Source organism: Phyllopteryx taeniolatus, chromosome 20 (genome assembly GCF_024500385.1).
Source record: "Phyllopteryx taeniolatus isolate TA_2022b chromosome 20, UOR_Ptae_1.2, whole genome shotgun sequence".
Classification (NCBI taxonomy): domain Eukaryota; kingdom Metazoa; phylum Chordata; class Actinopteri; order Syngnathiformes; family Syngnathidae; genus Phyllopteryx; species Phyllopteryx taeniolatus.
In genome coordinates this window covers 208153-235473 of record NC_084521.1, presented here as the reverse complement: position 1 = coordinate 235473, position 27321 = coordinate 208153, and the positions used below count along the sequence as shown (strand labels likewise).

General features: G+C 40.7%; 1 protein-coding gene across 11 annotated transcripts in view; it reads right to left on the bottom strand.

Annotated features, from left to right (window-relative positions):
• hace1 (HECT domain and ankyrin repeat containing E3 ubiquitin protein ligase 1) overlaps positions 1-27321 on the bottom strand; it is a 100497-nt gene that overhangs the window by 15711 nt on the left and 57465 nt on the right. For 5 of the 11 annotated variants that reach the window (XM_061758505.1, XM_061758507.1, XM_061758514.1 and 2 more), the window contains 11 exons: positions 26791-26859; positions 26522-26629; positions 17707-17849; positions 16426-16523; positions 16189-16276; positions 15951-16100; positions 15260-15456; positions 14433-14564; positions 5260-5358; positions 4612-4682; positions 4416-4529 (listed from right to left, as the gene is read on the bottom strand). In XM_061758505.1, the coding sequence (XP_061614489.1) occupies positions 4416-4529; positions 4612-4682; positions 5260-5358; positions 14433-14564; positions 15260-15456; positions 15951-16100; positions 16189-16276; positions 16426-16523; positions 17707-17849; positions 26522-26629; positions 26791-26859 (1269 nt within the window). Of the gene's footprint in view, positions 1-2981; positions 4096-4415; positions 4530-4611; positions 4683-5259; positions 5359-14432; positions 14565-15259; positions 15457-15950; positions 16101-16188; positions 16277-16425; positions 16524-17706; positions 17850-26521; positions 26630-26790; positions 26860-27321 lie in introns of those variants that run through there. The other 6 variants (XM_061758506.1, XM_061758509.1, XM_061758510.1 and 3 more) reach the window with 3 other exon arrangements.

Here is a 27321-nt window from a genome sequence, read left to right as displayed (position 1 = left end):
CACAGCAGTGATTAATTTAAAATTAATCAATTAATCAAATTTATTAATTTAAAATTGAAATACTTGAAATGTAGAATAATTATTTGTAATTGTCTGAGAATCTATTTCCCGCGTTAAATGCTGGAAATGTTCGGTCTGGGACCGAAGGTGTAGCAGTTTGGAACTGCTTAAACAAATCTACAGTAGGCCGGGGATGGTGTAACTTGGCTTGGGGCCTAAGAGAAGGTGATCGAGGAATCACCTGAAATATAGGATGGTTATTTGTAATTTTTCAAGGTTTCGAGAAACTATCCCGCTAGTGGACATTTGGTCAGGGAAAAATAATTAAAATGCAATAATTGATGATAGAAACATTTTAATAAAAAAAAAAAGGGTGGTTGCCATGTGGTGTTGAAATGGTCGCAGTCCATCACCATTCACATTTACTGGTAAGCAGCATCAAGCAAAGGGAACAGTGAGGAATGTCGGCAGAAGTGGCTGTCAACTGTCAACCATGTCGAGACTGTTCACGAGGGCCATGGTGACGCATTTACAGATGTCTGCATGATGAAATGGTAGATGAAAGAGAATGGCTCATAAAAGGTAAAGTGAATCAAATAAGCTTATAGAAAGATACGCAGGGGATGGGGATAAGATGCATGTAATACGCTGTATAAAAATACAAAAATGTTTGAGTGTGCATGATTCAGAGATGCTACTTCTCTTAATTATGTCCATTGATGTGTTCCAGGATCAAAAGGACATAAGGAAGTGCAATAATAGTAAATAATAAGATGTTGCTCAAAGATATTGGCAACTTATCCCTGATTCAACAAACATCAAGCCTTAAGGCCTACCATAAAGTAGTGTTTTACTTCGCTCCAAAAGCCTCCCATTTCTCACACAAAACAATGAAAGCAAGGTACTGTACATTATTGGTGAAACTAAATATACAGTGGGTACGTAAAGTATTCAGACCCCCTTAAAATTTGTACTCTTTGTTATATTGCAGCAATTTGCTAAAATCATTTAATGTATTAATGTACACACAGCACCCCATATAAAAAATGGAATTGTTGAAATTTTTGCTGATTTATTAAAAAAGAAAAACTGAACTATTTCACAGCCATAAGTATTCAGATTCTTTGCTCAATATTTAGTAGAAGCACCCTTTTGAGCTAATACAGCTATGAGTTTTTTTTGGAATAATGCAATAAGTTTTCCACACCTAGATTTGGGGATCCTCTGCCATCCCTCCTTGCAGATCCTCTCCAGTTCTGTCAGGTTGGATGGTGAACGTTGGTGGAAAGCCATTTTCAGGTCTCTCCAGAGATGCTCAATCCAGGATATCCCTGTACTGGCTGTGCCTTGCCACAATTCTGTCTCTGACCTCTTCAGGCAGTTCCTTTGACCTCATGATTCTCATTTGCTCTGATATGCACTGTGAGCTGTAAGGTCTTATATAGACAGGTGTGTGGCTTTCCTAATCAAGTCCAATCAGTATAATCAAACACAGCTGGACTCCAATGAAGGTGTAGAACAATCTCAAGGATGATCAGAAGAAATGGACAGCACCTGAGTTACTTCTGCTGCCTTCAAGGTTGAAAATTTCTGTCTCATTTGCATTACGTCATCCAGCAATGTCTGGACATAGTGTAGAACAAAAATGTTTGGACAAATCTGAAGGAGCAAGTATTTGTTATTAAACACACCTGTCGCCGAACATACTTACCATAGGTAATTGGTGCCTTGACCTCCTTTGCCACTGGCTTACCATCCTTTCCTTCATTTGTCCAAACATTTTTGTTCTACACTATGTCCAGACATTGCTGGATGACGTAATGCAAATGAGACAGACATTTTCAACCTTGAAGGCAGCAGGAATTGATGCCAGTGTGATATCTGTGCCATGAAATGTTGTTGACAAATATGACAGGGTTGACAAGATGCAGGTGGTATGTGAAAAAAAACACACCAGGTTCAACAAAGTTCTGGTTTCATTAGACTTTTGGATATTTAAATCACTTCTAAACTTTTTCACTCTCCCACTGAGCATGTACTCTACGAACAACACAGGATGGCAGAACTCTTCTGTTTTTCTTCCCAAGGATGTGAGGATTGCAACATCACTTCCGGTAGTCCTTGCGTTGGATAGAGTACCTACCCGTACTGATTTTCGGGTATGTTTGGGGAGTGCTCAATATGCGTAATAAAAACGCAATTTTTAGCTAAACTATAGTTCACAACTTGCTGGAAGTGACGTGCATGTATTACATAACATATAAACAATCCAAATATGACTTTTAACTGACCCCATAACATCTTTGTCCTCTAACCTTTAAGAAGGTGAAAAACTTGGCAAATGTGGCCAGAGGGGAGTAAGAGTAAAAAGGGCCATGTACCCAAACAGAGGAGGGCTTTAGTCAAGTGAGATGAAGGAAATATTTGTTTTCTCACTCTCTCTCTCTCTCTCTCTCTCTCTCTCTGTTTGTTCCTTCTAGTTTGGAAAAATTGAGCACTTCCAAAACTTGTAGTAGTACAAAGAATATGTGTCTTATTCCATGTCATCTGGTCTAAATTTGTAAATGTACAGCCATGAAGCTAATCTATTAATATGTTACACAATGCTAAAATGCTAGCTGCTTAAGTGAAGATGCACAAAAGCTGCTAATGATTTTATTTATTTATTTTTTCAAATGAATGCCTTATCTTTTATGCACAATGTGAATTTAAGAAATACCCAACTATTCGTACGTTATTAAGTGAAAGGTCTTATTTTCTCTTTTGTATTCATAGCTGCTCTTTAACCAATAAAAAATAGAGTTTATCCAAACAATTGTTTGGTAGAAATTTCAGTAGGATACTCGAGTACTAAAATATTCGTTAGCTGCAGCCCTACATTCAACTCCCCCGTCATATTGTCATATTTCTATCGTTAAATAAAACCCTTCCCCCAATAAAGAAATGATTTGCAAAACTGCTCCTCAAAGATTATTTTTTTTTATTTCAAGCCGTGTGTTATGTCATCTTCCCAAACTCTTTTTCAAAGGTGAGCAATGCAATCTATAAAAGAATGAGCTGGCAAAGCCCGTGTAAATAGGCTGAATGAATCAACACGCACTTAACTCATGAGGCTGCCTTCCTTCTGCAACGAAGCATTATAGCGATAAATTTTAACAAAACAAGCCTACTGAAATTTATGTAAGCTCACTATTTTCACTCATGATTGCACCAAAAAACAAAACATCCAGACTTTCAATATAGGTGACAATTACACCGCAAAACACATACTAGTTCAATAAGCAAATGTCCTGACCTCCATTGCTGACGTCAGCAGGCTCACGCAAATGTGGGCCAGCCAAAATATGGCTGAATATCAAATGTTATCAAAAAACAATCCAAACAAATTACTACTGAGTTTATATTGCGGGGAGGTTTGTCTGCAGGCATTGTTTTTAAGTTCAGTATTATGGAATAAGCTCCAATGTCTACAGCATTAGAGAGGTCCTTTAATGTTGCTGTAGTTTTTCTTGGCTAAACCCTCCTAAACCATTTTTCTTCTTGTCTTTCCATCAATTTTGTAAGGTTGTGACCAGGTCACATTAATGGTGGAAAAAGTTTTGAAATTATTTATCTTGGTCTAATTTTTTAAAATCACAAAAACCTGAGATTTGAACAAGGATGTGTAGACTTTTAATACCCACTGCATAAGAATTTATTTAGCTTCAACCATTTTTAGCAGTACAAATCTGGAAAGGTCTCTCATCATCATAATTGCTAAGTATTCTTGCATATAACAGCAATCATTTTAAGATTGAGGACAGCTTTCTTTGGAGTTTGAAAGTTTGTTTCCAACATCTGAGTCACAACCATGCAGAAGGATGCCTACTGAAAATAAAATGCATTGATAAACTATTTTGAATCAAATAACACCCCACGGGGGAAATTAGTCAAATAGAAGAAAGATGCTGAAAATTAGATCCCCATCAAATGGCTCTGCCTTTGAAAGTGGGTATTCCCTGTCTTGACATTATGTCCCTGAGGCAAATGCGGGGGCAGTGTTTAGTCGTTGGTCCATTTGGTCGAATGGATCAGTTCCATTTTTAGTTGTCGACGCTGTAAATCATAGATTTATAGGCTGCTTAAAAAAGAATCCAAACTACAAACAGATACATAATAATTGGAAGATGTTCATGATTAAATTAATATGATATTTAATAAGGTAAATTTAAATATATAATACTTTACAGAGCATACCACTCTTTATATAATATACAGTATAGTACATATGAAGGGATTAATTATGTTACCTGATCAAATTGTAAATAGGCTGAACTGATTGGTGGAATGTAACCAACCTAACTATTCATACAAATCCACACACTATTAAAAAACACAAAACTGGAATGGGCTGAAAAAAAGTGCGGAGTGGTTACCAAGTACTCGAGGTAGGCAGAAGGTTGGATGTGTATGGCACTGCAGCAATGGTGAACTTCTGTAAACCGCTACCACCCATCAAATAGGCAAAGCCCCCATGAGGAACTCTGGAACTGATAGTGAAAGATGAAGTGGGTCAAGGTAAGATTCGAAAAAAAATTTCTTAACAGAGAAGGTTCAATGGAGCAGACAAACCTTCCAGTGACAAATTGAAGCATCAGAACTCGTTCCTCCTGGGTTAGCTGCCACACCACTTTCCAAAACCACTGTATACCACAGTAGACAAAGAAAAAAGTTTAAAAAAAAAAAAAAAAAAAACGCAAGACAGTGACAATAAACAAGCAGACAAAGCATTTTAGCCAATAAATCTCCCTCTCCTCACATCCACCTTCAGGCCACTTAAGCCATGTCCCATCAAACAGTGAGTACTTCTTAATTGATTTACTTTTACCAGGTTCACAACTATATATATTTTTTTTTAAACAGTTAACATATCTTTTTGCTGAATGATTAAATGCTACTCAAAAAACTTCCTGTAGAGTTGTTAAAGGTTTTTATAATGGTGAGTTTGACTGTAACAGATGATTTCACTTTCCAATATTATATTGTCTATTGGAATTTGTTTTTGAAATACGACCAAAATCGTATGAACATTTGACTCAAATATATTAAACTGTCATGAAATTAAACTAGGCTTCTGCACTGTATGTCAGTGGATCGTCCTTCCAATACTTTTCCGATAAATCTATTTGTACAGCTACAAAAGTAGTAGTCAATATGAAGTGAATGAGTCTCTCACCAAATCTTACAGAAATCAGTCACAGTAGCAGATAAAGAGCCCACCTGAATGACAGGCTCCTGGGGGTTGTAGCCGCTGGTGTACTCAGTGTTCCTGCACCAATCCTGCACATCGATCTCTGGCATCCCTGACAGCAGGAGCTCCTGCACACAAGCAAGAAATTCACAAATGGAGTGAGGGAAATTTATTTTACAGTGATTGGCTTTTTATACGGAACACATCGTTGCCAGTAATATATTGCAGCTGTCTGTGTATTTATGAAGTATCAGAGGTGTGTGAATCACTATGAATAAGCTGTGCGCCGTTCACACAGGCATAAATAAATTGCAGCTCTGCCTTTCAGTCTTTGTCCCGCTAACAGTGGCAACACACAACAGTGGATTAGCACCTTGTCTACAACAGGATGCTAAAAGGTGATAAAAAAAATGTCCAACTCGCACAATTGAACTGATTGTCTCAATAAGTTCTGTATTGATCCTTAGACATGACGAGGTGACTTGGAGTCAAATATTAAGACAGTGAAAGAGTTCATGATTTTGCCTTGACACACCTCAACAATGGAGTTTAAGTAAAAACAAGACTGAAAGCCTGTGGACTGATTGAAGAGGTTCACAAAAAGAGGTTCAACAGTATTTGAACACTGGATGTATGGCTCCGGACATCACAGACTACAAAGGATTTCCATGGATCTATTAATTTAGAATCACCTTGATTGTCATGAACATGCATGCATGCACCCAAAATTTCTTCGCTGCATTTCACCCATCACAGTGAACACACACACACTGGAGCAGCGGGCAGCTGAAGCGCCCGGAGGAGCAGTTCGGGGTATCAGTGTCTTGCTCAAGGACACCACAGCCGTGAGACTTGGGGATGTTGGCAGATGGTCCGGTCGGGGTCTTGAACCCATGTCCCCCACGGTGGCAGGCAACAATCTTAACCATTCGGCCACGGCTGCCGATGTTCAATGTTAAATGTTCAATTTACAAATATATCAACTGCACAATTAGCAATCCCTAATTCCAAAACAAATAAATGCAGTTTTTGTGAAACCTCTTCCATTAAAACTGAGTTTCCGCTTCAACCACATCTTTAACTGTGTTCTGTCATTATGGCGCGCGTATCTTCATTTGATCATGCTCACTTTGCCATGAAACAGCTGAGCAGCCAATTGTGCCATTACTTTTGGTCCCTTCAAAAGTGGGAGTCACATTTGCTAACTGTTGTAATTCGTACACTGTTTATCTGACTTGGATGTAAATACCCTCCATTTAAAGCTAAAAGTCTGCAGTTAAAGCACATCTGGTTTGTTTAATTTCAAATCCATTGTTTTGAGCCAGAAAGAAGAGAAGAATTGTCTAGATGTCCCAATATTTATGGGCCTGAAGTGTAACTACCTCATACCTTTGCACACAACTGCACATAACATCTTTGGATTTACAACATCCTGCCGAATGCAACTACTACTTTTATTTTGTTTTACTTTACCTATCTTGCACTATTCACTCTAACTATAGTGCCTAATTAATTTTTGTCTTCTTTTCCTTTCGGCTTGTCCTGTTAAGGGTCACCACAGCGTGTCATACTCCTCTCTAACACCAACTGCCCTTATGTCTTCCCTCACAACATCAATCAACCTTCACTTGGGTCTTCCTGTAGCTCTCTTGCCTGGCAGCTCCATCCTCATCACCCGTCTACCAATATACTCACTCTCTCTCCTCTGGACGTGTCCAAACCATCCAAGTGTGCTCTCTCTAACTTTGTTTCCAAAACATCCTACCTTGGTTGTCCCTCTGATGAGCTCATTTCTAATTTTATCCAACCTGGTCACTCCGAGAGAGAACCTCAACATCTTCGTTTCCGCCACATCCAGCTTTGCTTCCTGTTTTCTCTTCAGTGCCACTGTCTCCAATACATTCATCATGGCTGGCCTCACCACTGTTTTATAAACTTTGCCCTTCATCCTAGCAGAGATTCTTCTGTCACATAACACACCTGACACCTTCCTCCACCCGTTCCAACCGACTTGGACCCGTTTCTTCACTTCCTTACCCCATTCACCATTGCTCTGGACTGTTGACCCCTAGTATTTAAAGTCCTCCACAATTGCTATCTCTTCTCCCTGTAGCCTCACTCTTCCCCCACCACCCCTCCCATTCATGCATATATATTCTGTTTTACTTAGGCTAATCTTCATTCCTCTGCTTTCCAGTGCATGCCTCCATCTTTCTAACTGTTCTTCCACCTGCTCCCTGCTTTCACTGCAGATCACAATGTCATCTGCAAACATCATGGTCCACAGGGATTCCAGTCTAACGCCATCTGTCAGCCTATCCATCACCACTGAAAACAAGAAGGGGCTCAGGGCTGATCCCTGATGCTGTCCCACCTCCACCTTAAACTCCTCTGTCACACCTACAGCACACCTCACCACTGTTCTGCTGCCCTCATACATGTCCTGTATTATTCTAACATACTTCTGCGCCAGTCCAGACTTCTGACTGCAGTACCACAGTTCCTCTCTGGGTACTTTGTCATAGTCATAGGGTTTCTCTAGATCCACAAAGACACAATGTAGCTCCTTCCTACCTTCTCTGTACATTTACATCAACATTCTCAAGGCAAATAATTCCTCTGTGGTACGCTTTCTAGGCATGAAACCATACTGTTGCTCGAAAATACTCACTTCTGTCCTGAGTCAAGCCTCCACTACTCTTTCCCATAACTTCATTGTGTGGCTCATCAACTTTATTCCTCTATAGTTCCCACAGCTCTGCACATTACCCTTGTTCTTAAAAATGGGCAGCAGCACACTTTTCCTCCATTCCTCAGGCATCTTCTCACCCGCTAGAATTCTGTTGAACAAGCAGGTCAAAAACTCCACAGCCACCTCTACTAGATGCTTCCATACCTCCAGAGGAATGTCATCAGGACCAAGTGCCTTTCCATTTTTCATTTTCTTTAATACCTAACTTCCCCATTACTAATCATTGCCACTTCCTGGTCCACCACACTTGCCTCTTCTACTCTTCCTTCTCTCTAACTCCTCAAGGTATTCTTTCCATTTGTCCAGCATATTACTGGCACCAGTCAACACATTTCCATGTCTATCCTTAATCACCCCAACCTGCTGCACATCCTTCCCATCTCTATCCCTCTGTCTGGCTAACCTATATAGATCTTTTTCCTCCTTCTTTAGTGTCCAAACTGGCATACAGGTCATCATACACTCCTTGAAGTCTCGGCGCCCTTTGCACAATGGTCATTGCACTGGACTATTGCTATATTAGTCATTCGAACTGCTCTAAGTGCTAGAGGACTCTGCATCTTTGCACAATTGTCAAAAAAAAAATAAAATAAAAAATGTACCGGCATTACCAGATAGTTATTAACCCTTTATTGCTCAGTGACTGTTTTTTTTTGTCAATGTCTATGTCTCACAAGTGTTCTCTGTCAATTGACTGTCTGTTGTCGTACTAGAGCGGCTCCAAGTACCGGAGACAAATTCCTTGTGTGTTTTCTGGACATACTTGGCAAATAAAGATGATTCTGATTCTGATATGCCTCTTGTTTGGGCTTTGCCACCTCTACTTTTGCCCTATGTCACATCTCACTGTATTCTTTCCGCCTATCCTCGGTCCTCTCAGTGTCCCACTTCTGAGCTAACATCTATCTTTGTATGATTTCCTGTACTGTGAGGTTCCACCAACAAGTCTTCTCCTCTCCTTTCCTGCCAGAAGATAAACCAAGTACTCTCCTGCCTGTCTCCCTGATCACCTTGGCACATCTACAAGATCGCCACCCATCACTGTTCAGCTAATTCAAGGTAACGTTAATATATTCCTATAATGCTGTTTTGAAATGAACATTTGCATCCAGATACGAGCATTGCTGCCACAGTTACCTTGAAAAAGTAACTTTACTGTACTGATTACTTGAGCGTAAAAGTAACTTAGTTACATTACTGATTACTTGATTTCAAAAGTAAGTTAGAAAAAAGTTAACTTTTTAGTTACTTTCAGCAGCTGCCAAGAGGCAGGAATATCACTTAGCCACAGTACAAAAAAAACAACACAACATTAGCTTAACCGTGCCCATTACTTGGGAATGTACACCACACAAGTTACAGAATGATGTCATCAACATGAACCAATAACTTAAATATTAGTGTAGTTGAAGCCACATTATATCAGCAACTTAGTGCAGACTTGACATGCCAACATAGTACAGTAAGTACCTAAATGTAAACAAGCACACCAGACTCTTAACAGATAGCTAGATAGATAGATAGATAGATAGACAGACAGACAGAGGCCCTTTCCAAAAACTTTGAATATCATGGAAAAGTTTTTTTTCCATAATTCCACTAAAAAATTAAACCTTCCCAGATTATAGATTTAGGGTTCAGAATTTAAAGAATTTCAAGTATTTATTTGTGTATTTTTTCATAATTTGGGCTTCCAGCTCATAAAACCTACGAAATCAGGAATTCACCATTTACGTCTCAGTTTTTGTTGAAAAAAAGAAAGAAATCAGGGTATTAGTATTTCAAAAGCATTAAAACAGCCCTAGACCACCACACTACCACCACCATATTTTACTGTTAGTATGATGTTATTTTTCTGAAATGTGGTGTTACTGTTACGCCAGATGTAATGCAACACACACCTTCCAAAAAGCTAAACTTTTGTCTCGTCAGACCACAGAGTATTTTCCCAAAAGTCTTGGGGATCATCAAGATATCTTCTGACAAAATTGAGAGGGAGCCTTAATGTTCTTTTTGCTGAGCACTGTTTTTCTTCTCAGAACTCTGCCATTAAGGCCATTTTTGCCCAGTCTCTTTCTTAAGGTGGAGTTATGAACACTGACTTTAACTGAAGCAAGTGAGGCCTGCAGTTCTTTGGATGTTGTGGGAACTTTTGTGGCCTCTTGGATGAGTGTGCTCTTGGGGTAATTTTGGTCAGGCAGCCACTCCTGGGAAGGTACACCACTGTTCTATGTTTTCACCATTTGTGGAAAATGGCTCTCACTGTGGTTCGCTGGACTCCCAAAGTTTCAGAAATGGCTTTATATCCTTGTTCTCAACTACTTTATTTTGCATTTCTTTGGATCTCGGCATGAAATCTAGCTTTTGAGGATCTTTTGGTCGACTTCACTTTGTCAGGCAGGTACTAGTTAAGTGATTTCTTGATTGAGAAAATGTTGGGCAGTATCTGGCCTGGGTGTGGTGAGAAGAGTTGAACTCGGGTATGATAAACCACAGTTATGTTTTAACTGGTGGGCAATCACTTTTTCACACAGGGCAATGTAGGTTTGGATTTATTTTATCCCTTAATAATAAAAAACGATTTAAAAACAGCATTTTGTGTGTACTTGTGTTGTCTTTGACTAATATTTAAATTTGTTTGATCATTTTAATGCTCCAGGACCTGGAAGACTTGCTGTGATAAATGGAACCATGAATTCTGTGTCCACCAAAAAATTATGACGGGCCATGTGTTCGTGACTTCAAGCTGAAACAAACTTGGGTTCTGCAGCAGGACAATGATCCAAAACACATGAGCAAGTCCACCACTGAATGGCTAAAGAAAAACAAAATAAAGACTTTGGAGTGGCCTCGTCAACTTTCTGACCTGAATCCTATTGAGATGCTGTGGCATGACCTTAAAAAGGCGGTTCATGCTCGAAAACCCTACAATGTGGCTGAATTACAACAATTCTGCAAAGATGAGTGGACCAAAATTCCTCCACAGCGTTGTAAGAGACTCATTGCAAGTTACAGTATCGCAAACGCTTGATTGCAGTTGCTGCTGATCAGGGTGGCCCAACCAGTTACTAGGTTTAATCACATTTAAGTGTGACAAACGAGAAAAAAAAAAGACATCAGGAAGGGAGCAATCTCTTTTTGATACCACTGTAGTTTTTGATTCCCATCACCCACCAAAACACAATCTACCTTCAATGACAGAGCAGAGAAAAACAATGATGATAAGAACAGACACAAATCGGGGCGGTTGTGCCTCTCACTATCTGTAGTAGCGCTGTGCCACATCATGATATATGTAACCCTCCATCACGAAAACCGATTGGAAATCGCACATCGTTTTGAGCTATATACATTTTCTGAAAGTGCATTGAAAATACTTTCCAATTGTTGGTTGTGGTAATTGGGTAACATCTGGTGAAGATATGTCCTTTTAAAGAAAGGTTTCAACGTTCGCCGAGCAACAAGGATGTTTTGTCTACACCACGAGGGAATGTATTCAGTTAAAGAAAGGTTTCAACGTTCGCCGAGCAACAAGGATGTTTTGTCACGAGGGAATGTATTCAGGACTCTTGTAGGTTCACACGTGTAATGATGTACATTTGAATTAAATCTGTGGCTGCAGAGCACCCCAAGCTTTCTGTTGATACCAGAAACGACATGGTTTTCGTTGTTTTGTGCACGGCAGCAGCCGATTAGTGTCGTTCATTTCTTGTCGTCTGACTTTTTGGAAGGAGATTTCGCTGTACCCTCTCAATAAAAGTATTTTTTGAGACATCAAGGTTAAGAAATTCACATCAATTTCAACTGGGAAGTGATCTTTACTAATTTTCTCGTGTTTGAATCACATCTAAATATCAATCTTTTTCATGTAGTCAATGCTTAATGGGATCTAGCTCCAAAAGACAAGTAATTTGTCTCTGGTAGTTGAAGCCGTTCTAGTTCGACAACAGACAGCCACTGTGACGAAAAATACTTTTGAGACATAAAAACACACTATGGAGAGTCATTGAGCAATGAAAGGTTACCGGTTATCTGGTAATACTGACACAATGACAACTGTGCCAATGATGGACAGTCCTCAAGAAATCTAGAGCGTGTCCAGCTCCAGGTTGTCTTGGTCGCACCAAAGATCCAGCCGCTCTGCTCTCTGTCGGTGCGCAGACTGATCACAATCTTTGTCACAGCCGGGTGCATTGAGGTGCAGTCGTTCATGTCGAGAGAGAAGAGTAGCGGAGAGAGGACACATCCTTGGGGGGCCCCCAGTGCTGATGGTGCATGTGGATGTGGTGGTGTCCCCCAGCCTCACTTGCTGTGTCCTGCCCATCAGGAAGCTGTAAATCCACTGGCAGATGGCAGGCGAGACGGTGAGCTGGAGAAGCTTGGAGGAGAGTAGTTTGGTAATGATGCTGTTGAATGCAGAGCTGAAGTCCATGAACAGGATCCTCGTGTAGGTCCCCACGCCGTGTTCTAGGATGAAGTGCAGTACCATGTTGACTGCGTCATCCACAGACCTGTTTGCTCGGTTGGCAAACTGCAGGGGTCCAAGCAGGGGTCCTGTGACGCTCTTGAGGTAGTCCAGCACGAGGCGTTCAAAGGACTTCATGACCATGGATGTCAGGGCGACAGGCCTGTAGTCATTCAGACCCGAGATTGCAAGTTTCTTGGGGACTGGGATGATGGTGGAGCGTTTCAAACAAGATGGTACTTCACACAGTTCCAAAGAGCTATTGAAGATCTGTGTGAAGACTGGAGCGAGCTGGTCCACGCACTCTTTGAGGCAGGATGGGGACACACTGTCCGGGCCAGCTGCCTTGTTGATCTTTTGTTGTTTGAAAATACGTCTCACTTCCTGTTCGTGGATGGTCAATGCAGAAGAGGGAGTCAGAGGTGTGATCGTGATCGTCGGTGGTGCGGCTGGATGGGTGTGGGGTGTGAAAGTGTCCTTTTCAAATCTGCAGTAGGTGGTGTTCAATTCGTCAGCTCGTCTTTCATTGTTCTCCGCTTGGGAGGGATGGTCACTTGTAGTTGGTTCTCGATTGTACGCCACGCCAGACTGACTTAGAATCAGTGCCACTTCCGATCGGTTTGTTTTAGAGGGTCTCATATATCGTAGTGCGACATAAAAACGTCTACCATAAGATATAACCCTCTACCGTTTATATCGTGATTTAGATTTTAGATTCCCATCCTCTCTCGCCGCGACTAAGGGAATCCTGTTTAGTTTCTTTTCTTCCACTGAATAATATGCTCACGCAAGTTGGGAGTTTCCATGGCTGCCCAGCCGCCGTGGACTGCGTAGACATGCTGGTAGCCGCGTCTGGCGAAGTGAAAGGCTGCCCCAGCTTCATTTATTAGCACTTTTACAGGTTAATTGGTGTGGCACGGTGGATGACTGGTTAGAGCGTCAGCCTCACAGTTCTGAGGACCGAGGTTCAATCCCCGGCCCCGCCTGTGTGGAGTTTGCATGTTCTCCCCGTGCCTGCGTGGGTTTTCTCCGGGCACTCCGGTTTCCTCCCACATCCCAAAAACATGCATAAATTGGAGACTCTAAATTGCCCGTAGGTGTGAATGTGAGTGTGAATGGTTGTTTGTTTGTGTGTGCCCTGCGATTGGCTGGCAACCAGTTCAGGGTGTACCCCGCCTCCTGCCCGATGACAGCTGTGATTGGCTACAGCGCGCCCGCGACCCTAGTGAGGAGAAGCGGCTCAGAAAATGGATGGATGGATAAATGGTAGGCAAGCCATATTTTCTATATTTATACACTGGATATTTGTGTCTGATTTAATTTTTTTAGATAAGAGAAAATTACCATTAATTTAATGTAATTTTAAGTAAAAATACTATATCAGGATATATATATATACCATTATTGGGATATACATTTTTAAGCAGTATTTGTTGTTCGTATGACTGGCAGGTGCTCCGAAAGGAAGAGGCTGCAAAAAAAATAAATAAATAAATAACTGTAGTGTGTGTGGTCATGGTAGTTTATTAGTGGTTGGATAAACAACACTTTGCATTCTGTGGTTTGCAGTTGGAATTCAACTCATCCAGAATGTGACCTTGCGTTTTGTTTCAAATTGACATACGTTCGTTAGTGTTGCAAGTACCCATGAATGATTTTGTGGTGTGAAAACATAAAACAGGCCTTTCACAGTCAATATTTTCAAGGAGAAATGACGGCGTGTCTAACAAACGCAGGGCAGAATAATACAATTGATACATCTACAAGTGAGAACATTAAATCTGCCGACACACAAACATCTGCGAGAGCTAAATAAAGAGGAGGGGCTTCACGGTTACCCGAGTCTCCTGGTTCCACCCCAAAGCTAGGCATGGCTAATCAAACCCTACAGCAGATGCAAGCGGGACAATCCAGGAGAGAGGAACAAGGAGAATACCAACTGTAAAGGAGCACAATAGAAAAAAGACACAAGGACAACCACTTACCAATTCATATTCATCAAAAAGCTGGATGAGCGAGGGAGGGATAAAAGTGTGGAATCCTTGCAAGAAGGCGTTTATCTGAGGCTGGATGGCCCTTGTCATCCTCAGCTCAGTCACCAGCTGGACATACTCAGCCTGGAACATAAGTGCACAAACACACGCACATAGACACAAAGATGAAAGTCTTTGGGAAATGTAGATAGACAAGAGAAAGGCACAAGGCTCATTGTTGCCCTGTTACTTCACACAGCTCATACTTTATAGTACAGTGCCATCTACAGAAAGAAAGTGGTAATGCCCATGTAACAAGTACCTGCCACACAAATTCGTTCGCCTTTTGGATCTTTGATCATCTCCAAGTTTCATTCTGATCAACTTTGTTTTTATTTTGTCAAAAATAATGCACTAAAATATTAATGAAATAAGAGGAACAAAGAACACATCATTGTCAAACGAAACCCTCAAAACATTCACATAAACGTCATAAAAAATGAATTGTACAAAACTTGAATTATCACTAATCATTTATGATAAAACAAATACTGAAACAAATTTAATAATTCACATACATTTTACAATTAGGCTTATGGCGAAGCTATGCATAATTAATTATGACTGGCTGAATTCCCTTTTCCCATTCAAAGTTTTATAAAAAGAAAATATAGAAATGCTCCTCTGATTTAGCATTTTAACGTGGTATTTTTTTCCTGTGTTTGGTTAAAAAAAACTAAAAGTCATTAATTAACAACTGCCCTGCATTTGATGGGTAACCCTGCCACTTGCCCAAAGAGTCCAGCCTACTGCTTTGTGTATGTGGCTAACCACTGTACCTTATTGCCTTGAGTAACAACAATGCTTGTGCCTCCTGGTTTGAGCGGCACTTCCTCCATGGCACCAAACACATCTGTTTCTACGGAAAATGTGAGCTCCAGACCCAGATCACTGATGTCATTGTCCAAAATCCACTGCAGGTTCTTGGCATACTCTGGATCAATGGATGACACATCCTGGTAGTTCACTGGGATTCCTGTAACAGTCAAATGCATATATGCCCCCCCCAAAAGGTCAGTCATCTAAGTGGATCTAGACATTTATATAACTGCAACTCTTGCAATAATGGAATAGCATCATGTCATCATTCAATTAGCATTAGCTAGGCTGGAGAGAAGTACAGTAGGTTCTGTCCTGTAGGCTGCAGTCATGGGCGTTCCGTGACAGTATCAACTGTCGCAGTAATGGGGGATGTCAACAGGGAAGTGAAGTTGAATCAATGATACATAGCGGTTTGGTTTTAAGTAGATATAGCTTAAGGTTCTACTCACAGCAAGACATTTGAACCATATTGGACTTGTCCAAGATTACACAACCCCCGATCCCCTTGCAATTAAAAAAAGATTCAACTTTATGGTTGAGTGGAAAGAAACAAGCTAGTACAGAGTTCCTGCAATCCTAGAAGTATGATGGACTATCGATATATTTCAAAATCAGTATCAGAGCATCATATTGTAGAATTCCTTTTACCCAGGATGTGTTTGTAGAAGGAGCGGGTGAAATAGATGTTGACCAACTGCCTGTGATAGAGTGCCAAACCCAAGATCTGGCCTGCAAATCGAAAGTAGTTCAGGTGGTCTGGGTTTACTGAGGAGTTACTGTTGGGCTGGAAGGTTGTACCTGTAACAAGCATGCAAATACACTCCTTAATACAGCAAAAAAAAAGTGTTTTACTGAATAGTATAGACAAAAGGTAAACACTGTGTACCATCAGCTGATTGAGTGAAGAGCGCGTAGTCTGGATTAATTATTTCATTTGAGAGAATGTCAAACCATTCCCGAACAACACCCTGACCCTAAAAGATACACAAGGCAGACATATCTCTTGCCATATTAATCATGAATAATCATCTCATAACTGAGGTCAATAAAAATGTTCTTGCTCAAAAAAAAAACAACAACAAAAAAAAAAAAAAACATTAAATGCCACTATCTGAAAACCTACCATCCCCTCCTCGCCATGAAAGCGGACAGCAATCCCTTGCTTCAGTTTTTCGTTGGTAGACTTTGAAACCATCTCACAGCTACTCCGAAATATTGAGTCTGATTACAGGATTCCAAAATGGATGTTACATTAAATGGAAGAATAGAGGAAATACACACACCAGACAATTCTTGAGATACCATGACAAGAACTTTAATAAAAAGTCTACCTTTGTGAAGTGTTTCTAATATTTTGCCCCTCTTAGGAGGTAAAAAATATCTCAAGAATTATGCAGTGCAGTTCTACAAACTACAACCACAAGAATAAAGATGTGAAATTAATACATTCCTGACAGTCACTCAACCACAACTGAGATTTATCTTAATAAAGGCAGAATCTGAAAGTCCCTGGAAAGTCAAAATAAAATTTGCTGAATAGGCTGAAAACACCCCCCGCTTGGCGATCAACCATCACTGAAATATGCTCTTACAGTATGTGCTCAAATATCTGTAGTGTGTGCTGCTGTGTTTAATAAATAGTTAACTTTCCCAGAAGAATCTCTGTTATGTGGACCGAACACAACACAAAGTCAGCCTCTGCTAGCTTGCTGGCCCGCAAATCGGCGTCAGCATTGTCCAGTAAGTTACCACCTAAATCGGTATAGTATCATGTGTTGGCCCACATAACATGGGGCAAGAGAGCATAACGGCAGCCAGGTTGTCTGGAAAGACGGTGCTCAGTACTTTAGTGGTGGGGGAGGGCCGACTCATGCCAGTTAGCCCTTGGTTTTAGCAACGCCCCAAAAATCCGGAAAACTAAAATGGTGAAAAAGAGTTTAACGCTATATCTCAACAATTGAGTGCGAAATCGTTCTCAGTCTTCGCACGTTTTAAGCACTTCAAACATATTTAATGTATTTAGAACAAATCACTGAAATCACTTTATATGGTCTTTAAAAACCCTTGTATGAAATTTGTTTGTATGTTTACTTGCCTCACTGTTCTGAGGTCCGGGGTTCAAATCCCGGCCCCACCTGTGTGGAGTTTGCATGTTCTCCCCGTGCCTGTGTGGGTTTTGCCCTTAGGTGTGAATGTGTGCGCAAATGGTTGTTTGTTTATATGTGCCCTGCGATTGGCTGACCAGTTCAGGGTGTACCCCGCCTCTCGCCCAAAGTTTGCTGGGATAGGCTCCAGCACGCCCGCGACTCTAGTGAGGATAAGCGGAACGGAAGATGAATGAATGAATGTATGTTTACTATGTTGTGACCCGAACAAAGGAAAAGTCCAAAAGCAAAACACTTGCATTTTGTTGGTATAAATATTGATACGTGCACCTCGATGGATGAGCAAGATGTCACTCTCATTGACCGGACGATGAACCATGTCAGAGTCTGGCTGTCCAGCCAGGAGATGCTCGTAGAACCACTCACAGCGATCCTTGAAGGGCTGCAGTGAAAAGCACAACTTAAATGAAGATCACAAAACACTTTTCCCATGAAATAATTACCACTTTTCATTGCTTTCAGATATGAGACATTGGATTTTCAGTTTCAAACAAAAACCTGGAAAGACTAAATTGTTGAAATACTCTGTAGTACAGAATTGAAGCTGAGCTCTATTTGCATAATGTATGCCGTTGTTCTCTAAGTGGTAGAGGTAGTGCAAAGGATGAGCATGGAAGAGAGGGTGGCTTTTCCTCATGGGGCCATAAGACGTATCGAGAGAGGAATCAGGTAAAATCAAATTCACCAGGTTAAAGTTTGAATTTAAAAAGATGGCCTGCTCCCAGGTGCGCCATAATCCATACTTAACGATTCATTGCTGCAGCCCAAATATGAATACTGGAAAGCAGGTGAATAACTTAACGTTTTAAGGAGTCACATAAATAGTATTTAAGGAGAGTGTTATTATCGCCATGGATATCAATATTAAATGATCCAGAAGAGAAGTCAAAGTTTAGAAATTATTTGTATTGGCCATTTTTTTACATCTAAAAAATTTGGCAACTGAAGAGGAGTGTGCAGACTTTGTATTCTCTAGTCTAGACTTTCCTGATTCAAGTCTGCACATGCGGGATAAGAACATGGACTCGTCCATTGCATGAGAAAGGTGGGAGCCATCGAAACGGTCATGATGGATTAATCATTTTGATATGTTTTAAACGTGAATTAAGACTAAAACAAGAATTGTTTTAAATCGAAGAAAACGGTTATTCATCAGTTTTTATGCGATGTTGTGGCCCCTGGAAATCTTGAGGCCGAAGGCATTTGCTTGCCTGTTTGCCTAACGGCAACTCTGCCTTTAAGGCAGAGTACTGTCTGCCTCACTTTTAGCATTTCTGCAATCGGCAAAACTAAATATGTAACACACAAATATTAAATACTTTATCCTGAGCCAGAAAATATGAGGCTCTTTTTTTAGGTCCACACATCGGAATGGACATCATTTTCCACAGAAACAGTCCCTGTAGAAGCTCTTATTGGAACATCTTACCAGTGGAAGCTGTTTTACAACCGATCCATCCATCCATTTTCCGTACCGCTTATCCTCACGAGTGCTGGAGCCTATTCCAGCTGACTTTTACCTTGTTAAATAAAGTTTAAATAAAGTAATAATTGGAATAAAATAAATCTGGTTACACAAGGGGACTCATACAGTAACTGGCATGTGGCTGTGTTCAGGCGTAACCAATCACATTCAAACTCAAGTTAAATGGGAGTCCACACTCCTGCCAGGCTGCCACCATTTAAAATTTTAAGTGCCCCAAAACACATGCATACCTTAGAGAAATATTGTTTGCTTTATTCACAGAAATGACTGAATGAAGCCGTTTGTTGACCACTTATTGATAGTGGGTGTGTGTATGCGTGCGGGTGCGAGCGAGTGAGATTACAGAACCTACCCGAAAGATGCATGTTGTACAGCTTCCTATGACCGTAAAATAGAGCTGTTTTCTCAAGTATGATATAGATACACACGCACAGTGTGTGTGTGTATATATATATATATATATATATATATATATATACACATACATACATACATACACACACACACACACACCGAGTGATTGAAAAGTAACTCCCTGTTTTTAAGTACTTGTAATTTATTTCTGCAGTATAATTCTTACAACAAATGAACATGAGAAGAAAGTGTATTGCATGGAGTTTTATTTAAAATTCGATATGGGCGCGAGCATTAGCCACCAGTTTCTCAAGCCGCCTGGGAACCGCATTAACTGATTTCACAAGGAACTCTTGTGGGATGGAAGACATAACTTCTCGTATTCGCCATTCAAGTTCTTCCGTAAGTTGTTGGTTTGGTATGACAGACCTGCTCCTTTAATCACGGAACATACACAAAAAAAATGTGAAAAATATTACATATGAATAAATTATAAATGTTTAAAATAGGGAGTTACTTTTCAATCATCCTGTATATTGAACAAAAATATAAAAGTAAAAATTTTGTGTTTGCTCCCATTTTTCGTGAGCTGGACTCCAAGATCTAAAACTTTTTCGACATACACAAAAGGCCATTTCCCTCATATATAGTTCACAAATCTGTCTAAATCTGTGTTAGTGAGCATTTCTCCTTTGTCGAGATAATCCATGCAACCTCACAGGTTTGGCATATCAAGATGCTGATTAGACAGCATGATTATTGCACAGGTGTGCCATAGGCTGGCCACAATAAAAGGCCACTCTGAAATGTGCAGTTTTATCACACAGCACAATGCCACAGATGTTGCAAGTTCTGAGGGAGCGTGCTGTTGGCATGCTGACTGCAGGAATGTCCACCAGAGGTGTTGCCCGTGAATTGAATGTTCATTTCTCAACCATAAGCTGTCTCCAAAGGAGTTTCAGACAATTTGGCAGTACATCCAACCGGCCTCACAACCTCAGACCACGTGTAACCACACCAGCACAGGACCTACACATCCAGCATGTTCACCTCCAAGATAGTCTGAGACCAGCCACCAGGACAGCTGCTGTAACAATTGGTTTGCATAACCAAATAATTTCTACACAAACTGTCAGAAACCTTCTCAGTGAAGCTCATCTGCATGCTGGTCGTCCTCATCGGAGTCTCGACCTGACTGCAGGTCGTCCCCGTAACCGACTTGAGGGGGCGAATGCACACATTCGATGGCGTTTGGTATGTTGGAGAGGTGTTCTCTTCACGGATGAATCTCAGTTTTCACTGTTCAGGGCAGATGGCAGACAGCGTCGCTGTGTGGCATCGTGTGGGTGAGCGGTTTGCTGATGTCAATGTTGTGAATCGAATGCCCCATGGTGGCGGTGGGGTTATGGTATGGGCAAGCGTATGTTACGGGAAACAAACAGGTGCATTTTATTGATGCCGTTTTGAATGCACAGAGATATCGTGACGAGATCCTGAGGCAATCAACAACCTGATCAACTCTATGCGAAGGAGATGTGTTGAACTGCGTGAGGCAAATCGTGGTCACACCAGATACTGACTGGTTTTCTGACCCCTCAGACATTTCACAGTGGGTTTTTATTGTGGCCAGCCTAAGGCACACCTGTGCAATAATCATGCTGTCTAATCAGCATCTTGATATGCCACACCTGTGAGGTGGTATGGATCATCTCGACAAAGGAGAAATGCTCACTAACACAGATTTAGACAGATTTGTGAACAATATTTGAGGGAAATGGTTTTTGTGTATGTAGAAAAAGTTTTAGATCTTTGAGTCCAGTTCACGAAAAATGGGAGCAAAAGTGTTGCGTTTATATTTGTGTTCAGTCTCTCTCTCTCTCTTCTCCAGAGCGCTTCTCCAGAGCGCTCAGGACCTCAGACTAGACCGAAGGTTCACCTTCCAACAAGACAATGACACTAAGCACACAGCTAAAATAACAAAGGAGTGGCTTCAGAACAACTCCGTGACTGTTCTTGAATGCCCCAGCCACAGCCCGAATTTAAACCCATCTCTGGAGAGACCTCAAAATGGCTGTCCACCAACGTTCATCATCCAACCTGACAGAACTGGAGAGGATCTGCAAGGAGGAATGGCAGGGGCTCCCCAAATCCAGGTGTGAAAAATCATCATTCCCAAAAAGACTCATGGCTGCATTAGCTCAAAAGGGTGCTTCTACTAAAAACTGAGCAAAGGGTCTGAATACTTATGGCTGTGTGATATTTCAGTTTTTCTTTTTTAATAAATCTGCAAAAATTTCAACAATTCTGTTTTTTTCTGTCAATATGGGGTGCTTGTGTGTACATTAATGAGGAAAAAAATTAACTTAAATAATTTGAGCAAATGGCTGCAATATAACAAAGAGTGAAAATTTTAAGGGCGTCTGAATACTTATCATACCCACTGTAAGTCATTACACGTGTGAAACAACAAGAGGCCCTAATACAGTGCCTCGTGGTCTAAACAACATCCTTGTTGCTTGGCTAATGCTGAAACACCGCTTCTGCTCTTTAAAAGGACATCTTCACCAAACGTTACCCAATTACCACAATCTATACATCATTGGAAAGCATTTTTAATGCACTTTCAGAAAATGTATATAGCTCAAAGCACGGCTGTGCGATTTCCAATCGGTTTCGTGCTGGAGGGTCACATATATTATAGGGCACAGCGCTACCAAAGATAGAGGCACAACCGCCCTAATTTGTGTCTGTTCTTATCATCTTTGTTTTTCCTCTGCTGTCATTGAGGGTAGCTTGTGTTTTAGTGGGTAATCAGAGTCAAAAAGTACAGTGGTGTGAAAAAGTGATTGCCTCCTTCCTGATTTCTTATTTTTTTGGCATGTTTCTCACACTTAAATGTTTCGCATAATGAAACAAATTTTAGTATTAGTCAAAGACACAAATAAACACAACATGCAGTTTTTAAATGAAGGTTTATATGATTAAGGGAGAAAAAAAATCCAAACCTACTCAGATCTGTGTGGAAAAAGTGTTTCTCCCTTAATAACAAAAAACATTCAAAAATTGCATGTTGTGTTTACTTGTCTTCTTTCACTAATATTTACATTTGTTTAACGATGGTGTGACCAACATGCAAAAAAAGAGAAAGAAATCAGGAAGGGGGCCAACAGTTCATAATGCAAATACAGACCCTTTGCAAAAAAATTTAATATCATGGAAAAGTTCATTCATTTCCATAATTCCATTCAAAAAGTTAAACTTTCATAGTTTAGAGATTCAGGGCCCACAATTTAAACAATTTAAAGTATTTACTTGTCTATTTTTTTACATAATTTGGGCTTCCCTCTCATAAAACCCACAAAATAAGGAATTCAAAAAATTTGAATACTGTGAAGAAATCAGCCCAAATTTTGCAGGCTATAAATGTTTTAAAGAGAGTGTCACACACTCATCATCTACTAAACTCAAAGGTTCAATTGTCTAAGTTGGGTTCAATATGGGGAAGACTTCAGAATTGACAACTGGCCAGAACACCATCATTGATACCCTCCATAGAATGGGTAAGCCACAAAAGTCCATAGTTAAGGAGGCTGGCTGTTCACACAGTGCCGTGTCTAAGCATATCAATGGAAAGTCTAGTGGAAGGACAAAATGTGTCAGGAGAAGATGCACCAGCAAAGGAGATGACCGTGGGCTTCAGCGGATTATCAAACAGAGAAGATTGAAGAATCTAGCAGAGATCCAGAAAGAGTGGAATGAGGCGGGAGTCACAGCTTCAAAAAACACCACATTCAGACGCATCCGGGAGATGGGCTACAACTGTCAGGTTCCTCAGGTCAAACCGCTTCTGAGCCTGAGCCAACGTAGGAAGCGTCTCAACTGGGCCAAGTAGAAGGAGGATTGGACTGTTGGCCAGTGGTCCAACGTCCTCTTTTCCGATGAAAGTAAAGTGTGCCTTTCATTCGGGAATCAAGGTCCGAGGGTTTGGAGGAAGACGGATGAAGAACAGAACCCAAGCTGCTTGAGGTCCACACTCAGTCATGATTCGGGGTACAATGTCCAGTGCAGGTGTTGGTAAACTATGCTTTCTTAAATCCAAGGTCACCGCAACATTCTACCAGAATGTTTTCGAGGACTTCATGACTCCTTCTGCTGCTGTATGGAGATGCAGATTTCATCTTCCAGAAGGACCTAGCCCCTGCCCATACCACCAGAAGCAACAAACCTGGTTTGATACCCATGCCATCACAGTGCTTGACTGGCCAGCCAACTCGCCGGATCTAAACGCCATTGAGAATCTATTGGGTATTATCAAGAGGAAAATGAGGGGCACCAGACCCAAAAACAAAGAAGAACTGACAGCAAGCATCAAGGAAATCTGTGCTTCCATAACTCCCAGGCAATGCCACAAGCTGATTGCCTCAATGCCACGCCGCATCGAGGCAGTTATTAAAGCAAACGGATTGCCAACCAAGTATTGGAGATTAACGTATCGTTTTGAAAGTACCATATTTTGATTGATTTAATGTGACTCTAATTTCTCTTTTTTTTCTACAAAAACTGAGAAGTAAATGATTTCTTCACAGTATTCAAATTTTTTGAATTCCTGATTTTTTGGGTTTTATGAGCTGCAAGCCCAAAATTATGTAAAAATAAAAAAAGAAATACTTGAAATTGTTAAAATTATGTGCCCTGAATCTATAATCTGTGAAAGTTTATCCTTTTGAATGCAATTATGGAAATAAAGACTCTTTTCCATGATATTAATTTTTTTTTTCAAAGGGTCTCTATCTATCTATCTATCTATCTATCTATCAGTTAAGAGTCTTTAGAGAAGTGTACTGAGAATGGTGTGCTTGTTTACATTTAGGTACTTACTGTACTATGCTGGCACGTCAAGTCTGCACTAAATTACTCATAATGTGGCTTCAACTACACTAATATTTAAGTTATTGGTTCATGTTGATGACATCATTCTGTAACTTGTGTGGCGTACATTACAAAGTAATGGGTACAGTTAAGCTTGATGATTTCTTCACAGTCGAATTACTGATTTTGTGGGTTTTATTAGTCTGAAGCCCAAATTATGTAAAAATAAACAAATATTTGAAATTGTGGGCCCTGAATCTATAATTTATGAAAGTTTAACTTTTTGAAGGGAATTATGGAAATAAACTTTTCCATGACATTAAAATTTTTTGGAAAGGGTCTGTATATTGTAAATTGCAATGCCATTTTTTCCTCTCCAATATCGTGCAGCCCTAATCAACATTATATTTTTGTTTTACAAGTTACAATGCATGCTGTGCAATCCTTTTGCAAAGAACATCTGAAAGAGACAGATCACAACTGTATCGAGCAGTCACAAAAAATCCAATGCACTCAATTCCTAGAATTTATCAATGTCTATTGTAAAGGGGTGTCCAACTTAGCCCGCGAGCCATAACCGCCCCGCAGTGTGAATTTTAAAGTGAAAAATTAAACTGTAGCATATCTTGTGTCAGCCCTGCGATTGGCTGGCGACCTGGTTCAGGGTGTACCCCCGCCTCTCGGCCAGAGTAAGCTGGGATAGGCTCCACCAAGTCCGCCACCCGAGTGAGGATAAGCGGTTTGGAAAATGAATGAATGAATGAATGAGCGTTCTATAATTCTCAACTGTCTGTGAGGCGATGAATGTGTATAGGTTGAGTACTGACTTGTGATTATATGAGAAAGCTAAGAGGCTGTGCGTGAAGAAAGGAAGAGGGAGCCCGCTTATGTCGGAGGGGTTTTGGTGCACATGGAAGAGAGCAGACGGTTGAGCAGACAGCTACTGTAAGTTCTGTAAGAGATGCTGAGCCATCAGCCAACAATGGTAACCTTTGACCTCACATAAAATATCCTCCTGATGAAATGGATCAAAATTTCCACATAAGAGTAGAGTCCTGTAGAACATCTTACAGGACGTCTGACCAAAGTGCTGTTTTAGCTTTTAAGGGGATACCAACTTTATTTTCACTTCTTGTCGACCAAATAATTTTGTCTCTGTAGTGTAGCTACTCGGCCTCCATTATCAATATTTTAAGTGCAAACAATCCTTGTTTTGTTTCTAAATACATTAAATATGTTTGAGGATAAGTTTTGAAAACATGGGAAAAGACTGAGAACAATACAGTACTGAATTGTTGAGAAATATTTTATTATTATTATTATTATTTTTTAATCTCTCTCTTTTGGACGGATTTTTTTGAACGGGGCTAAAAACTAACGCTGCAACATCACGGAACTGGGGCTTATACTTTCTAGGATGAGGCTCGCCATTACTATATTAACACCAAGCGCCCTTATTCCATGCAGTGGCCATTTGGCAGAATTACCGCTTCCTCATTCCTTTTGACCTGAACCCATGACTACCAGTATAGGGTGCAACTGGACATCAAACTACAGTATGCCCACAACTCGAAAAAATACATCTTCCCTGAAGTGTAATACGTTTTGTGTTATTTAGGCTATAGTGTCTTGCAGTCTGGCACCACACACATTGTGTTGCAAGACAGTGGTGATCTGGATGGGACCCGCCGCACTGCGGCCCCTTGCCAAACCGACAGTGGTCAGAGAAGCAGACGTAGGTCTGGCACAACAGCGTTAGGGCCGTCAGCCTCCCAGTTGCCGACAGCAAGTCGCGGGGCGAGGCGGAGGAGTGGGAAAATTCATCCAGGAGGACCCGTTCGTGTCACACAGCTGTTGCCGCTTGTGGCACCCTTCAGCGGCCACAGAAGCGCCTTGTCCCACTGAATTTCAAAAGGAGGGAAAATTGTCCTGGCAGCGCGGCTTATGGTATTATGACAGCTCAGAGGCTGCTTCGCTGCAGCCCATGAGACCATGTACAATTTCCATTGCTGGAAATTCTCCCTGCTTAGGAGCAATGAAAGAAGGCACTAATTTGATTGACAGCTGAAAGTTCCGGGGAGGCGTGATTTTGAGAGCATTTAGCGGCATGCCCTCAGCGTCAGGAAGCTGAAATGTCTGAAATGCCGGCCCTAATTTCACATACTTGCAATTTTTTTAATCCATTGATGATTGTCCAGCTTGTTAACAAGACTTTCTGTCATGCGTCAAATCAAAGACAAAGAAATTATTGGGTCTGTTTGGTTACACTTTAAGGTCCGAACTTGTGTTCTCATAATCAATTTCTCTTACACAATAAAGCTGTCCAATTACTCTGTCTTTCTTACCTGGCCCTTAATGATCTTACCTGGCCCTTAATGATATGCATGAAACGTGACATCAGCTCTGGACATTCCAGCAGGAAGTGGAAGTGGTTAAAGATTATCTTTGGATTCCTATGAAGTGGAAGCACACATGAGCAAAGACAGTAAAAAGATGAGGTTGTGAAAGGTTCAGAGAAAAAGACAAAAGTCTAAGTAAACTGATGTTTTTTCAATCAATAGTCTCTTGGCCCAGCGAAGAGTCTGATGTATGGCTGAGGCCTACACTGACTCACCTGTTTACAAAGCACTTCAGCACCTCGTCATGCTTGCAGACAAACTCAATGAAGTGAGGGGATGTCATTCTGGGTGAGCGAAGAGAGGAAGTGATGAGTGAGAAAGGGGAGCAAAATGGCCAGCAGCAACAATTCAGTAGCAGCCTCTGCTTCCCAATTAGATATTGATTACTTGTTTGAAAAAGCCAAATGTCTACACTGAAAATGATGGATTGCCATAGGAGACAAAACAAGACCAGACTCTTAATCAAGAGCAGGGTGAAAAACAGAAACAAAAACAGGAAGACAGGCATCTGATTCCGTCAGGCAGGTCAATACTGGAATTCCAGCGGCTGTTAATTAAGTATACTTAAAGATCTAATGGAGCATAATTACAGACTGGTTGAGAGTTAAATGTGATATGTATTGAGATAAATGTGAATGCAAACAAGGCGGTAGATAAGGCAATTTAAATGGAGGGCAAGAGGAGGAAAAAAAAAAATCTAAGTACTGACAATATTCTAAGTTGTAGTTGTACCCCTCTCATAATAT